General features: G+C 47.6%; 1 protein-coding gene across 1 annotated transcript in view; it reads right to left on the reverse strand.

The window, feature by feature from the left end:
* Lamb1 (laminin subunit beta 1) overlaps positions 1-17123 on the reverse strand; it is a 66413-nt gene that overhangs the window by 15660 nt on the left and 33630 nt on the right. The window contains exons 14-23 of the mRNA XM_055624746.1: positions 16780-16938; positions 15752-15879; positions 15462-15585; positions 14779-14983; positions 13955-14098; positions 13539-13770; positions 9562-9725; positions 8427-8651; positions 7241-7455; positions 6561-6657 (exon numbers count right to left, since the gene is read on the reverse strand). Of these exons, the coding sequence (XP_055480721.1) occupies positions 6561-6657; positions 7241-7455; positions 8427-8651; positions 9562-9725; positions 13539-13770; positions 13955-14098; positions 14779-14983; positions 15462-15585; positions 15752-15879; positions 16780-16938 (1693 nt within the window). The remainder of the gene's footprint in view (positions 1-6560; positions 6658-7240; positions 7456-8426; positions 8652-9561; positions 9726-13538; positions 13771-13954; positions 14099-14778; positions 14984-15461; positions 15586-15751; positions 15880-16779; positions 16939-17123) is intronic.

Raw genomic sequence — 17123 nt, forward strand, 5'->3', positions numbered from 1 at the left:
CTAAGAACAAGTTTCATTTCATTTGGTAATGTGCAGTTGTCTCCCAAGCTCAAAATCACCTAGCAGGGCTATAAAACACAACACAAGAGCCAAAATAACCTAGTGTTTTAAAAGGGCCATATGAATTGTATTTTTTGGATGGGCTGGTGACAGTGCAGCTGTTACAACAGAAATTTCCTACTTGGGAAAAAAAAATACTTAGGCTTTAATTTTAAGCAGTTACAGAAGAAAATCTTTAAACTGCAGTTATCAGAAGAGTCTTCAGTAGAAAGGAAGAGACCCATCACCAACTGGTCCACAAGCAGTCCAGCTTTGCCATCAAAGCGACATATCCAGTCTGGGAAAGTCCTTTTGCTGATTGTTAACACCAAGTCTCAGCCCCCCGGTCCAGGGACTATCAGCACAAGAATGTTAAAGCTACTTCTCAGATGCTCAAAACCAAGAAACAAAGAGCTAATTTGAGAGGAACTGCCACAAACACGACCAAACAAATACCTGCCAAATGATGGCTGTACTGAACAGTTGAAAGTTCAGCCCCTGGTCTCATTAAGAATTTTTGTTTCTGAACAGATGACTGGTCTAGAAAATGAAGTGCAGCTACCCGCCTTTAGAGAGAAGTTGGCTGGCCTTTCCCGACACAGCTAGAGATGCATGCAGGCGACCTCCATTCCTCTACGTAGGAAAGAGTATGTGCTACTTCTTCCATTTTTCAGAATATGAGACTACACCTTCAGGGTACTGGAAGACCACATGAGGCACGCTGACTGCTCACCTATAAAACACATTTCCAGATTATCTGACTGGTTTCACTCCTCTGGATACCTTCAAGGGCCTTTAATAAGGAATCCAGGGGCTGGAGAAATGGCTCAGTGGTTAAGAGCACTGTCTGCTACTCCAAAGGAAACACATCCGGTGCATACCTGTCATGACTGGGGAAGTAGAAAGTGAGGCTCACACAGCCCACAAAGGACCAAGAGAAGGAATGGCATCCAGCGCTTTTTGCTTTCCACAGATTCTGCAGAAGATTTCAGATGGCTCGTTCTTTCGTGCTCTCTGCTGAGCGCATTTACAAGCTGGCAACTACTTTCACAGCATTCCCTGACAGCTGCTACCGCGGGGAGGAAGACTAACATGCTGGGAATGTGCTAAAAGTGAACACATGGCGGATGTGACTATAGGAGGTAGTAGCTGCTGTCACGGCTAAGGATTCAATGTTCTGGGAATAAAACGTGCCCAGCAGATGTAATCTTTCTTACATTTGAGAATTGTGTGTGTGTGTGTGTGTAACCAAACTGGCCATTATTAAAAAAAAATCAAAAACACAAAAAAACAACACATTAAAAACTAGTAAAGAAAATATCAACAACAAAAACTCAACTGTTGTTATTTGTAAATATATTCTGTTCTGTCAGTAAGGGTGTTTTTTTTTTTTTTTTAATTAAATCATGATTTCCAAGAGATAGGTCCACAAACAATACTGCACCAATTTAAAAGCCGCTGAAACCCAGATGAGAACACTAGCCAAGTGCTCTCCCAATGGGAATTCATCTGTGTACCCATTTCTTAGACATGTGAGGTTCCTACTTCCTCACAGCCTTTACTTTCCTAGACCTCCTCTGCCCACTGAACAGAGTCCACCTTTCCCGACTTGGCAGTAAGGCTTCTCTCTATCTGATAAAATCAAACCTCCTCATGACTCAAGCTAAAACTGTTCCCCGAGGGTCCTCTCCGTAGGCATATTGTGACATGTTGTCCTCTGGCTACAACAGTCATTTCCTCTCTTTCAACACCAGCTGCCAACAGCAGCAGAGCAAGACAAGGACCCTGACTCCACAGGCCTGGCCTCTGATCCTGGTTACTCCCCCATTAGAATAATGGCTCCGGGCAAGCTACTGAGCCCTGAGCCTGAGCTCTGACAACAATGACAAGGAGGCTATATTCATCTGCATAGGCTGTTTGTTGCACCCATAAAATTAAGAACATGTATGTAATATATCTAAAAAGTACTCGGTACTAACAAGATTCTTTGAAAATGTATGTACCCCATTTTTCCCAAATAACCCATTAAATGCGTCTGGTTTAGGCAGGTGTGCCTTTTGAGATAAGGTCTTCTGGAGCCCGGGCTGATTTTAAACTTCTTACATAGGGAAGAATGGCCTTGAATTCCTTAGCCTCATGTCTTTAACTCCCAAGAGCTAGGATTACAGGTGTATACCACCAGCTCTAGCCTACTCACTTTCTACTGCACGCTGAATATGACTGTTCACCTTCGTGCTGGAAACTGAAATCTGATTTTGAACACAGAAATGAGGCAACATGAAAATCAAATCGTGAGTTATCTGCTACCCCAACTTCCTACCATCCAAATCCCAGTCCTTGCTACAAGGCGAAAAGTTTGCTGATGGTTTGCATGAATATTTCTATCTCGCCAAAAGCAAGGGAATACAAGGATGGCCATGAGTTTAATATCCTGAAGTCGTGTGACAGAAGGAAAGAATGGACTCCTTCAAGTTGCTAACTGACCTCCTTATTTTTAAGTTTCAAATCTGAAACAAATGGCTGAAGTGCCCATTGAACATTTCAAAGTGGACCTGGCCTCCAGGTTCTCCCAGCATTCCTCAGCCCCTGCCTCTTACAGGGTACGGCTGGCATGCTCTACCCTCTACCCTGAAATCTCTAGCCCACGGGCTGGGCTGCCCTTCCCCAGAGGCTCTTCCCTCTATAACATAGACATTTTGGTTATATGCCCTTCTGTACCTTTGGCCTCCTGGTTGCTGCACCTGGCTCCCCCCCCTCCTCTCCTTTCCCTCCCCTCCTTTTCCCACATGGCTCAGGGTCATTTCCACCCTGGACTCTCCCTGCCTCTGGCTACACTCTCTCTTTTTTACCTAAAATAAACTTTCTCCTCCACCATACCTAGGAGCAGTCATGCCCTTTCCTTTTTCTTTCTTTTCCATTCACTTATGTGTGCTATGGCGGCCCCCAAATATTAAAATATTGTTTTTCATAGCAAGGACATCCTAATACTGTCATCCTCTTATATGCGAACGACAGAGGAAACATGTTAGGCTGTGCTGGCCGTTCTGCCTGGCCCAGCTATCACGTCTGGCAGTGGAGCACAAAGGAGCCACAGACAGCCTATCAGGAAGGGAATGCAAACCCACAGTCTGGGGGCCACGTGTTCTGTTATCAGGATTACACAAGACAAGACTTGCTAACAGCAACTGCGGTTCTCCACGCTCAGACGCGGTCTTATTTCCCGAGTCACAGTGGAAGTTACAATACAAGGTGGGTGGGCCGAGCTTGACAGTGCATCCCTGTAACTCTAGCTCTTGGGAAGTCAGAACATGAGGATACAGGGTTCAAGGCCATCCTGGACCACATCCCTATCTCAGAAGGGCAGAGGAAGCAAGAAGGGGAGTGACTGTGGAAGATATTTCAACCCAGGAAAAGAATGTAAGCATTTAAAGATGAATATGTATGCAAGGTAGGCACAGCTTTTTTTTTTTTTTTTTTCTTTTTTGTGGTACTGACGAATGGAACTTGGGTCCTCCCACATGGGAGGCAAGTGCAGAGGCAATGTTGCAGTTCCGCGGAGTAGAAAGCCACTGGCCTTTCGAGGAGCCTATGGCCCTACGTGGGCACCACACTCTTCCCTCTGCCATCTATGAATGGACAGAAAGATGCCTCCTGTGACCCCGACCCCTGCAGGGCACAGAACAAAGCCTCAGGCTATAGATTGAACCAGTTTGCTCAGCACTGGGTACATGAGACTTTCCATCCCAGTACAGTGGTAGGCTTGTTCCAGCTTGGCACCATAGGCCAAGAGCCCCATGCCACTTGGACAATAGGAACATTCAACCATTTGTATGCTGGAGGCTCCAACCATTTGTCTTTCACAGAACTACATTTTTTCCCCATAAGGAGACTACTTAGCTATGACCAAGGTCCTTCTATAAGCATACTGTTTCTTGGCAGCAGAAATTCCAAATCTGTGCGCTTCAACAAACCATTTCAACTGAAGATATATTTGGCAATTCATTACACAGTTCCAGAAGAGTGTGGTCTTAACTTCGGATGGCACTTCTAGCTGTTCTGTGGGGTCCCTCCCCTGTCAACACATTCCAGGAGAACGCTGAACTGTCTCCTATGCTGTAGCCATCCCTGCCCTCAGCCTTGCTGCCACCCAGGCCACACATAGCCCCACGGCTGGCAGTGAACTCCCATTCCCAACCCTGCAAGTGCCAGTCTTCTCTTGGGGGGCTTTGTAAATTCTGAGCATTTTCCACAGAGTCTCAACAGCACTGGAGGCCCGACAGATTCTCGTTTAAGGGCCTGCCTGAAATGGGGCCTAACGCCCTTTACAACATTATTTTTTGGCTGGCTTCTGGACACCAAGTACCTAGAGCAACTGACCCGTCATAGTGGTTAAGTACAGTTCTCCCTTCTACAAATTTCTAAGACCTATCTCTCCCTGTCTAGTCTCACAGACTGAGGGGGTATAGCGCAGACCTTAATGTTAAAAAAAAAAAAAAAGTGACATTTTTATAACCAGACTGCCAGTGTGAACAAGCGGGCCAAGTCCCTTCACCCTAGACTTTTAGTACTCCAGGAAATAGAACTTCCTGGCCTCCATCCAGAATAAGTTGGAATGTGGTGTGGTTTAGGAGGAAGAAGGGAGAAACAGAATTTCTATACCCAGGTCCTACCAATCTCTCTCAGGGTGTTCTTCCCTGAGCCCACCCCCTAAAAGAAACAGTATTTCCGAAGGGGCTTGAAAAAAAAAATTAGTGGTTGGGCTGAAGGGATAGAAATCTAAGGGTGACAAATGCAGAGCATATGTAAATGATGTATGTATCGGTGCAAAAGTAGAGACCTGTAGAGATGAACAATTGAAATCAGGCAGCTGTTCCCATAAACCTGCTCCTTGCCTTGGATCACTCCATTTGCCTGACTTCCTGCTGCCCTGGAGCCACTGGGACCCAGCCAGCATAATGATCTTTATAGTTTGTTTATAATGAGTCTGCTTATCTTAAGGAGAAAAAGGAGATACAAAAGAAATAGCAGACAGGACAGGTATGTTTGGTGATGTCAGAGTAGCTTCTTCTGTGACTTTCAGGACCTTCTAATGGAAGCAGACAGTCAGACCTTACTGTGAGACACATCTGGATTAGGGAACTATGAATGGAAATGTGTGTATATTTATGGACATAACAAACCTTGACCTAAGATGTCCACATAAATCCTCTGGCCAGAGGAAGGCAGGCCTCTGTGAGTTTGAGGCCAGCCTGGTCTACAAAGTGATTCCAGGACAGCCAGGGCTACACAGAGAAACCCTGTCTCAAAAAACAAAAACAAAAATCCTCTGGCAAACCTCACTGAAAAATCAAATCAGATGTAATTTGTTCAGGTCTTGGCCACCATTTGGCTCTACTGCAGCCAAGGCACAAAGGTTCCAGGTCTCTAGCTCCTGTAGGAGATAATGAATGAGATACCTATTCATTGAGGACCCCATATTTCTTGTTATTACCCAAGAGAGGAAAAGGTCATTCTTACTATTGAGTTAAACAAGGACCTATAAGAAAAATATACCAAGAAGCATTTAAGAAACTATAGAAAATATTTACCTAAAGATATGCTTAAAACACAGGAAAGGAAAAGTAGGAAATGGATGGAGACAGTTCAAACAGCTTAGAAAATTCTTTCATAAATGTCTGAAAAATTAAAAATCTGGTTAACTAAAAATCTGGTTAAAACCATGGTAACAGTAAAAAAAAAAAAAATAAGCAATCCTTATCACTCATGGGGTTTTTAGTGAGTTAGGCTTTTTGTTTTTGCTTTTTGAGATAGGTTCTTATTACATTGACCAGCCTGGCCTAGAACTTCTGCTTTTCCTGCCTCAGACTCCTAAGTGTTAGCAGGGACATGCCGAGCTATCACATCCAGGAGTAAATTTCTATTAAGAAGTCGTCCTTCTTCTCTGAGCCTAAATGGGATCTGGGCTTGACTCACACTGAAAAGAAAAAGACTTGGCACTCCAACCATATGCACTTAACTCAAGGTTCTGCCTCACTCCCTTCTAGTCTCACTGGTATGGACACTGGGCGATCACCCTGTTGCCAGAGACTGTTTGAGTCTTGGGACTGGCTGATCTCCCTAGCGTAACTATATCTATGCATGTAAGCTGCCCACAGAATATTGTTCAGAGAAGGAAACAAATCAATTTCCTGGCAAACATGGCTTATATAGCTCCACTTTGCTGAAAGTCACTTTTAAAAAGGGACGGTGGCTACTGCAGGATGTATACATGTGCTTCCTTGCCCATCTGTGTGCCAGGACAAATGCCTTCCAGCCCCCATTGGCGTGGGGCTGAAGAAATGAGCACGCCCTGCTTAGTGGCCACATTTATCCAAAAGGCCAGTTTAAAAGTTCTTCCAAAAAATGAACACAAACTTGTTATGTCATTTGACTAGACTTTAGCGTTTACCAAAGGCCCTTCCAGACCCAAGTCCCCTGTTCTCATCCGTCCCACGACATCATCAGCATGCGCCCGGCCTCACCTCGGCATTCCACATCGGGGTCTCCCCAGAAGAGTTCCTGGCACTCGCTGCAGGTACGGCCTCCGAAGCCTGGCATGCACTGGCACTGCCCGGTGAACTGCAGTCCAAACACAGACCTGTTAGGTGGTTTCAGCGGGGAAGCCAGTTGTAACAGGCCTCAGCCCACTCACATGGCAGAAGTGGAACCTGGACACGTGTGATGCAGAGGGGAGAAGGCGTCACAGCAGCCCCTCTTATCTACTCTCCTTCAAGGGGCTTGGAATGGTCCCTAGCACGGTAGGATGTGTGCGTCTTGCCTGACACCAATCCTAGGCCACCTCCGGCTCTTCTTAACTCTGGGGGAGCGTCACTTTTAGCCTGTGTCAGCAAGTGACAGTGCTTTCGTAATGTTGAGGATGGCTTTCAAGCTGAGCAGCTATGAACATGGTTTGATTTGGGGGCCCAACAAGGGAAAGAAATGACTCTACTGAAATGCCACAGATGGGTTAAAGGACTCCACGCACAGTAACACTGCCTCAGCCAAAAAGGACAAGCAGGGACCGACAGCCAGCCCACACTCTGCTGGCCAAGCGGGCTCTCTTCTGGCCCTCTGCTGGCCTTCCTCCATGAGGGACAAAGTCAGCTGGTGGGCATCTGTCGCTGGGCCTCTTGGAGGCCTCCCCCTAGCCACAGCCCCTCACCTCATTGCAGGATGGCCCAAAGGAGTGCACAGCATTGCAACCACACGGCTCACAGCCGGTCCCGCTGGCCAGCTGCCAGGTGTTGGGTGCACACCGATCGCAGTTCTGCCCGACGACATTCGGAAGACATGAGCACTGGCCGGTGGCTTTGTCACAGTGGCAGTCAGAGCCATTGCAGTGCTCCTTCACAGTGCCCAAGTAATTGCAGACACACTCTGAAACAGAACAGCACGATCAAATTTACACCCGGTCATGTTTGCGGAAACGCCATGCACAGGTTAGCTCCATCTAAAAAGCAGGCAGGCCCTTCTCCAAATCTCCATGGTGACATGCAAGGAAAAAGGAAAAGTAAAAAGCCCTAAAATTACCATCCTGTACAAGTTTCCAGGATACCTTACGCATTTGATACTTCCCGGGCAGGAGTCACATTCACACACACTATGGCAGATTTGGCCTGCACAGGGGTATTTTCATGATACACAGATTCAAAAGGGAGTCATTTCCAAATTTAAAAAATTAACTGGAAATTATAAGAATAAACCAGTGGGCCCTGAGACATTCAGTGATTCACTCCTAGCAGGAAGCAGCCATAGCATGTGTCAGAAGCTGCAGGTAGACAGCCTGTAAGCTAAAAAGATTTTAAGGAATCCAGTCCTGCAGGTCCCCAACATTCCACACATTTATAAATAAAAAACCAGGCCTTCGGGCTTTACAGCCAGAAAGCCTGGCTGATCTCCTGATAACACAGAGATAACAAGGTCTGAAGGAAAGTTTTGACTGCTGTCACTTCTGTCTGCCTGAGGACAGAGGCCTGACTCCACCAACATCAGAAAGGTGTAGGCACCCGCAGCAGGGGTGCAGGTCTCTGGGACCACCCCCAGTCAGCACGCTCAGGGAAAGAACACACCACCATGCTCGGCATTTATCATGATGACAGCCACAATTTCCCCTGGCACAGAGCCACATCTTGAGACTTGTCTTGCCAAAGAATGAGGATTTAGAGATAAAAGAGTTTAAAAAAAAAAAAAAAAAAGAAATCAGTCTCATCTTTCATTTGTTGAACGTGAGATTTTGCCTCACAGAACAAGGGTGAAATGAGCGCTCCGACAACAACGGAGTTCTGATAAAAGGGGGTGCGGTCGGGGGAGTCATTGTAGTGCGCATGCTAGACCAGTGTGCACCTTACTTCTACAGTCTTGCTGAAGCGCATCCCCGTAGTATCCATGCTGGCAGAACTGGCAGTGATCCCCTTCTGTGTGGTACAGGCACTTGAGGCACCTCCCAGTCTCCTTGTCACAGGCGTCTGGATCAGTAGTGTCAATGTTGTGGTGACACTGACACGGCTGGCATGAGCCCCCGAAGTCTGAGGGGTTGCCGAAGAACCCCGAGGCACAGCCGTCACATCTGGAACCTTTTGGAAAACAAAGCCAGGCACAGTGTTCGGTTGACCCTGTCTAAAAAGCCTGCTCACCGGCCCACTGGCATTCCCATCCTGGGGGATGTCCACACAATGATTCATCAGTACCACTACGGAAGTAATCTGTGCTCCCCAATACTGCTACCCTAGAGGCCACAGCACCATGGGTAGGAGAGCCTCAGCTTCTAGTGTGAAGTAGGCCAGGAGCTAAACAGAGTTGGGGTCATGTTAAGTGTAGCTGGGGGTTAAAACCCGAACCCAAGCATTAGCTATAAATGGAAGAACAGGCGATCCTCTGTGGACAGCCAGGAAAATGAGCTTGTCAGTGCCGACCCAGTTTCCTAAGAAACCCTATAATCACATGCATTTCTTGGGCTGTGCATGAGCCTGTTTAGCAGATGATCAGCCGTTTCATGGCTGGAATAAAGGACCCCACCCCCATCAACACACACACACACACACACACACACACACACACACACACACACACAAACTTCACTGAATGTTAGCAGAAAATGGGAGTATAAACAGTGAAGACCATATTCAGCTATGACCATCCTGCTCTCTGGCAATTTTCCAGATGAGCCTTTCTTTAGTCTACTCGAGGACCACCTCATGGCTTCTAAACACCTGCTAGAGGTTAGGTCATAAGAAGGAAAAAAAAAAAGAAAGAAAATGATTCCTAAGGACTGTCATGTATTCAAACGCTGGCTACCCTGTTGCTTTAACTCCATGATCTTCCTGCACAGATCAAGGGCAGAATCATCCAAGTCCCTTAAGTTTTAACAAAGGACTGTAAAGGTGAACTCAGCTGGTTTGCTCTTCACCTTTTTCTCACTAACAATGAATTCAAAGACACATCATCTCCTGCCTCTCTGCTTCTTGGGGTGTGTGCGTGACTTACCAATATACCCAGGATCACAAACACAGGCAAGCTGGAGAGTAATGGGGTCTTGGTAACAGCTCCTGGCAAACTGGCGTCCACTGTCAGGACCGTCCGGGCAAGGGCAAGGGCGACAGTGATCTCCTGACCCTATGACGGGGTCACCATAGTAACCAGCCAGGCACCTGCAGTGGGTGTGTAAGACTGTGAGCCATTCCAGAACTCACAGGGGCAGAGGCAGGAGGATCTCTGTGAGTTTGAGGCCAGCCCAGTCCAGGACAGCCAAGGCTACAGAGAAACCCTGCCTCAAAAAACCAAAAAAGGGAAAAGGCTTAGAAACTATTCTGTGTGAGGACATGATAATGCAGTCCTCCTGTTCCCCTACACAGAGCAACTACAACCATTCTTAAATTTTACGTAGAGTCCCTTGGAGGACGTGTTTAAATAGGTCACCAGGCTCCTCTGCCGCATATCGTGATCAGCAAGGTTGCCGGTGGTGCTGATGCTGGCCTATGTGGGAAACACTTGCAAGACCATGTATTCAGGGTGACACCCCTGAACTAGCGTGATGCTCTCCTTCACTAACTGTTCCGCAGAGAAACAGGTTCCCATCTGAAACCTCACTGTTCCATGGCCTGCCGACCTGCCCTGGACATTTGGCTTTACTTTCTCTTTGCCTTAAGGAACCAGTTTCTGTTCTGCATGGATTACTCTTTTTAGCCTGTGTGTGAGTATGGGGGAGTGGGGGTACAATGGGGGATGGGTAGCTAGAGGAAATATACTACGTTAAGAAGCTCATGGCCATCCTGCAATCCAACTTTTACCCAACAAAGCTTATAGCTGTGACTCCTAAGTTCCAAACCTGGGCAGGAAAAGTAGCTTTCAAATCCATCACATCCAGATTTGCTTTTAGATATTTTTGTTTTATTTTCCAAGACAGAGTTTCTTGTTATTGTCCTGGAATTGCTTTGCAGACCAGGATATCCTGGAACTCAGAGATCTGCCTGCCTCTGCCTCCTGCATGTTGGCATTAAAGGTGTAAGTTACCAACGCCTGGCAAGATTTATTTATATATTTTATGTATATGCATACTCTTATTTGCATGTATGCCTGCATGACAGAAGAGGGACTCAGATCCCATTACAGGTGGTTGTGAGCCACCATGTAGGCGCTGGGAATTGGATTCAGGACCTCTAGCAGCCAGTGCCCTTAACTGCTGAGCCATCTCTCCAGCTTTTTCACATCTAGTCTTTTAAGAGAGGGATCTGCAGAGTTTGAATGCTTTGCATATGCTTAGTCTCCATTCTGATTCAGCTGCCCAACTTTGAGAAAGAAGTTCTCTTACTGTGTAATGCTGCTGACCTCAAAATAACTACTATCTAGGGTGCTTTTTACTTCCCATGTAACACAAAAGCTCGATGGAGCTTTGAGTCCACCCTAGTTATTAGACACACAGGAAGTTGAATATTCTTGTTCACTCATCCAGTTATATGGCAGTTAGAAGCAGAGTTCGTCTGCAACTCACTTTCAAGGATTTCCACTTCAGTGTACTCGTATTTTGTTTTGAGATGTGGCTATAGTTTTTAAATGAGGAGAAAAACGAAGAGACAGAAGAAAGCTCACTATAGACTGTTAGCTATATATTGACTTTCATACAGAAACAGTACAGGAATGTGTTCCCTAGTCACGTACTGGGGAAGTCTCCAGTGACAAGCAACGTCCTACAAGATCAGCTGAGCAAGTTTCTAACACGCTGTAGGTGAAACCAAACCAAAGTTGTGGAGACAGAAATGGAGTGTTCTTTCCTGCCCCTCCCTATCCTTCACCCTTGCAGAACAATCTGACCAGAGGGTTTCCTTTTAGATCTGGAGGACTAAAAATCCCATCATCTGGGGATAAGGAATAGGATGATGGGGAATTTGCTCACCCTGGATAGCAGACCCTCAAATAACTGGATGAAGCGCTCTGCAACCCTAACCTTCAGTCTTTCCCTTCTCCCATATCCTTTCCCTTCTCCCATATCCTTTCCCCTTTCCCCACAACAACCGAAGCCCCTTCACGTAAGCTCTGAGGCCAGTGAACGGCCGCCCAGACTCTTCCCGGGACGTTCTCTCCTGCCTCTTTTGAATGTGCACGCGGAGGACCACCTTCTCTACCTGTTCTCTACTCAGCACACGAACCTTCTATCCCCTCTCAAAGATGAACAAAAATTTAGGGCAGAGAAGACACGGATACGTTAATTTCCTTCTTTCACCGGTGTGACTCTTCTTCTACAGCACAGTTTTGTGGCTAGAACCAGGTCACAGATATAGCCTCTGTCACCTTCAAATTCCTTACTACCACGCTAGCGCTGAGCTAGGAGCCCTGTGTTTGTTTCACCGACACCTTGATTCCTGCAATGGGGACCCTCAATTGAAGCTGGCTTGTGCACATGACCTGTCTGTAGGGTATTTTCTGGATGGGCGATATATGCATGAAGACAGTTTTAATTGAGTGGTCCCAACCCTACGCAGGTGGGCCGAGACTATGTAAGATATGTAGTGGACCATGAGTCTAGAAGCAAGCCAGGAAGCAGCCTCCCTCCAAGGTTTCTGCTTAAGGTTCCTGTCTTGAGTTCCCACCCTGGTTTCCCTAAATAAAGGACTGTGAATTAGAAGTAAAGCCAAATAAGCCTTCACACCCCAAGTTGCTCTTGGCCGTGGCGTCTGTCACAGCGACAGAAAGGCAGCCACAGCAATGCCTTCCAGCGACCACAGAAAGGCAGCCACAGCAATGCCTTCCAGCGACCACACGGTCAATTCTCCTTCACAGTTCTTCTCATGTGCCGAGCAGCTTCAGCCATGGCTGTTTGGGTCAGGTGGTGGTGGCTCACCCTTTGATCTCAGTACTCAGGAGGCAGATCTCTGTGAGTTCGAAGGCAGCCTGGTTTATAGAGTGAGTTCCAGGACAGCCAAGGCTACACAAAGAAACCCTATCTTAAAGAAAACAAAACGAGCCAGTCCTCATGTGAACAGAGGAACTGGTGTGTCTGGGTAGGGGGCTATTCTGAGGAATAGGGGAGAGGGCATGAGAGACAGAGGGTGACGCTGGGAGGGGAAGAGGGAGGGGCCTATGACGAACAGGTAAACTGGGCTAATAAAAAAAATTTCAGTTAAAAAAGAAAGACAGAAAGTGGCTTTTTGCAACAGGCTCCTGTGTGGGGGTTAGAAGAGAAAACGTAGCCATGTAGGCAGGTAATGGCTCTTACATATGTGTCCATTTCTCAGTCTGTAATGGACTGTGGAAGGCAGCGCACACGGGTACATTTACAAACGGACTGAGACAGCCTGCTCGGGTCACTGGAGGCACGCTCCACGTCCTACTCTTGAGATCTGCCCAGTGTAGCACTCTGTACCCACGGCAGTCACGAAGTTAACATCTGCTGACTGGAGAAGAGCCTCACTCTGCGCATTTTATGTCTCCCAGAAACTGAGTGCATACGACGTTCTGAACAACAACAGTTTGAAGTGACTAATTCAACTTGGATGAGGTTTCTGCTCTGACCCAAACTAGACAAGAAAAGAAAGAATATTTCTCAACTCTCATCCAAGCCAGGAAATGCCAATGTGGGGGTTTTCCTCAATCCAAGGCTGAATTGCAGGGCAACCCCCCAAAGGGCAGACCTTAGGTGGCTGTGTTCTGCCACACTGTGCTTGGCACAAACCAGGTATAAGCCACACTTGCAGCAAACGCTGGCGTGGTCAAATATGAAAGGGCCATTTGGAGCCTGAAGAGATTACTTCTGGGGTTTGTCAAAGATAATGCTTATTTTTGCCAAAGATGATGCCATTCTCTTTCCTCCTTTTTCTTTTTGAGACAAGACCTCACTATGCAGCCCAGGGTGGCTTCAGCCAAACTCCTGATCCTCTTGCCTCTGCCTACAAGTGATGGGATTACAGGAGCATCAGCCACCATGCCTAATAGATTATCTCTTCATTCATGAGGTGGTGCCCACATACCTTTCACAGTTGTGGCCTGTGGTATAGTCCTGGCAGCTCAGACACTCCCCTGTCACCGAGTCACAGTCTTCGGCGTGACCGTTACACTGGCAGGGCTGGCAGCTGGGAAAGCCCCAATATCCAGGGAGACAGCGGTCACACTGCCGAGCATAGATGCCAGGGAAACAGTGACACTGGCCAGTGACCGCGTCACAGAAAGCATTGACAGACCCTTGTAGGTGGCAGTCACAAGCTGCAGACAAGGCAAACAAAGAACTCATTAGCTAGACAGACACGCCTTCACGAGCACACAGCCTGGATTCCTAGGGCCCGAGGGCTCACACCACCAGGCTCAGAGCAAAGCTCTGCCTTTGAAAGTCAGGGAATCCCCCAGGACCGACCCCGGAATTCAGTACAAAGCCTCTGCTAACACCTACGTTTGCATCCGTTGGGGCCGAAGCCAAAGGTGCCTGGCGCACACCTGTCGCAGGTTCTCCCAACCACATTAGGCCGGCACTGACACTGGCCTCCATTGGGATCACACACAGAACTCAGGGAACCCTGAGGGTCGCATTCACAAGCTGCAGGGGGGAGGGGAGGGAGGAGAGAGCAGTCAGGCCAGTGGCAGGAGCAGTACATGGCACCCACCTCCTCGCAACTGGTTCTGTCTCCCCCTGAACACTCCCTGACCCGTTTCCCACTCTCGCTCTCAAGATTCCAGTTTAAAACCGTATCACCCCTCTGCTGACTGGGAGGGAACTAAGCGGCTGTCCTGGCAGATCAAAGCCGTTTTTGTAGGCAGGAGGTCATGAAGGTTTTCTCCCCTTAGCTCCCAAGCTCAAATATCTGACGACGTTAAAGCCCCGAGAACGTTAGAAGCTGGTGTGACCTTTTCAAGAGGAAAAAAAGGTTAACTTCCAGTTAGCTGGAGTTAACTCTCAGTCCTCCGTGTCCACAGTCTACGGACAGGCCACGTCCGCACACGCTGTATCTAGTGGTCTCTCGTGTGTATACTGAAGATTCTTTTTTATTATTTTTAATTCTGTGTATGTTTGTCTGGGTAAGAGCACCACAAGCCCAGGTGCCCATGGACGCAGAGGAGTTGGGTCCCTGGGAACTGGAGTCAGACTCTGGTTAAGACACTGCTTCCTTCACCCCGTCTCACAGGGAAGCACAGGTGTGTACCCCCTTGTACAGATACAGTCTCTCTGTAACTCTACACTCTAACTGTAGCCTCTGCAGCTGCTCAAGCAACGCCTACCAAGGCCTGTCTGGTGAATCAAGGCAGAAATGCTGAAGATGATGTTCCTGCAGACATCCGTCATTGGTGTTTTTACTACGCTCCGGCTGTTCTCCAGACACCGGTACCTCTGGAAGGTTTCCCAGGCACTGTTGGTGACCTCCCCGTCTCCTGAGCCTCCAACAGAGAAGATGTCCAGGGATTTACAGTAGGGCATAAGAACAAGCTATGGGTGAAGAAGAACAGTGACCCCACGGAGGGGCCCACATAATCAGTCATGGCAGGTAATCATGCCCAAGCCCAAAGGCCTTCTGCTCTGACACTCATGACATAAAGCAGAACCCTCCCCAGTCGTAAATATTCTGGCCAGAAAATGTTGAGACGGGCTGTACTGCTTGGTGGGCTTTAAAACAACTGTTGCTGAAGCCGTTCACAGATGTGTGGAGAAGCGCTTTAAAGAACACATCCTTCCCAGGAAGGTGGAGCCTACTGTAAGTGTTACAGCTCTGAGGGGGAAAGCTTCCACTGGGGAAGCTCTTCATGGCTCTGAAGGAATGGTTTCTCCGATGGAAGTGTTACAGGAAGTAGGCTCAGACCTTTTACCCTACAGCTATAAACATAGAGGGAAAGAGGGCCCGCTCTGCCTCACTGTACAGCTCTGACCCTCCCCACAATACTCGGGTGGCAGGCAGCCGGGCACTCACCGAGTCAATGAGTGTGTAGGGGCTCTCCACATCACTGCCGGATGCTGTGTACTGGGGCAGCTCCAACCTCACCGTGTAGTTCATTCCCTTCTCAAAGCACACTGGGCGAGGCAGGACGACGTATCTGCCCGAAGACAAGAAAGAAACAGGACAAAAAGGCGACTCTAAAGCTTCCAGTAACAACAACAGGAAGAAAAACCAAAAGCTCATGTTGGATCATCCAACAGAAGCCTTTCCATAGCCAGTGCCTCTCTGTGACATGGTGACTCAGTCTGTAAGACCACACTGACCTTGAGCCCGGTGACAAGGACACCACCTGGTTGTCGTCATCAGGAACAGTGTTACCGCACCGGCTGCTGGTTGGAATCTTCCCAGGTCGCTGTACGGTGATGACAGCTTTCTCCCAGTGGTCTGGCAGCTAGAGCAGGAAACAAAGAACCAACGAGTACCTGTGTTAGCCCACTGCAGCTAGGCCAGTTAGGAAGACCTCTTCACAGTGGCTAAGTTTCATTAGAAACCACACAGTTGCTTTCCAGTCCCTAACTCCTGCTTCTTCCCAATGAAGCTCACATAACAACGACTTCCTGTTCAATATACAGCCGGAAGCTTTTCTGATCCTGGCACTTTCCCCAAGCATGGCTCCAACCATATCCTTCATCCAGCATTAAGAGTGAGCCTCCATTATCCCATCTTCACACCATCTCTTTCCTGCCTTTTGGATCAGTTTATCAAAACTTTACTTAGGTGTTGTGTATGCTGGCACATATCTGTAATCCCAGCACTAAAGAGGCTGAGGCAGGATTTGAATTCAAAGTTAGCCTTAGATACAAAACAAGAACCCATCTCTAAAGACGGGGTGGGGCGGGGAAATCAGTTAATAAAAATTCCCACAAATGCCTAGATCTGGGAATTCCCATTCATGACCTAAATCTGCTTCTTTGGGAAACACTCTAGAAGCCCTGGCTCAGTGCCCTTGTACATGACTCTCCCATCTTCCAGAGCCACCTTCTCGGTTATAATGTCATCTCTGGCCTTTTGCTATACTTCGGGGAAACACATAATCAGGCAGCCAGGCCTCAGGAGGAGGATAGCTTTTAATAGACCATCATCACTTCCTTAACCTAGCCAGGTTAAGGGCCTAACAGGAGACTGATGAATGTGAAGCTGGATTCAAGAAATGTCCGAAGGAGGTTAAAAACCAGTGGCTGGTATCTATTTCAATGGAAGCTTGCCTTCACAGAATGTTCTAGTAGCTATTAGGAGTAACGTTCTTTTACTAACAACCCAACCCCCAATATACTTTGATGACTTTCTTCACCTGTGGCTCATAGCGAATTAGGATGTCATACTCCATGGAATATGGTATGTTGTCAATGAAAAACTCCAAATAAGCCCCCTCAGGCACTCGGACGAAGCCAGGTCCTGTCCAGGAAGGAATCCGGTCCTGAATGTACTGCCGTTCCACCACGGTGACTCCCTGGGGACAAGAGGACACCAGTTATTCTTTGCACCAACTGGAACTCACCTATACCCCACAGCCAAAGACGTCCAGCGATTCATGACTATGCCCATTGTCTGTCTCCTAGCTTACAGATTCCCTGAGGGTGGTTAAGTCATGTTAGGTCTGTTGCAATTTTTTCCTCTCACATAAACAGGTAATTG

The sequence above is a fragment of the Psammomys obesus genome, unplaced genomic scaffold (genome assembly GCF_907164565.1).
Source record: "Psammomys obesus unplaced genomic scaffold, mPsaObe1.curated_primary_1811, whole genome shotgun sequence".
Taxonomy (NCBI): Eukaryota; Metazoa; Chordata; class Mammalia; order Rodentia; family Muridae; genus Psammomys; species Psammomys obesus.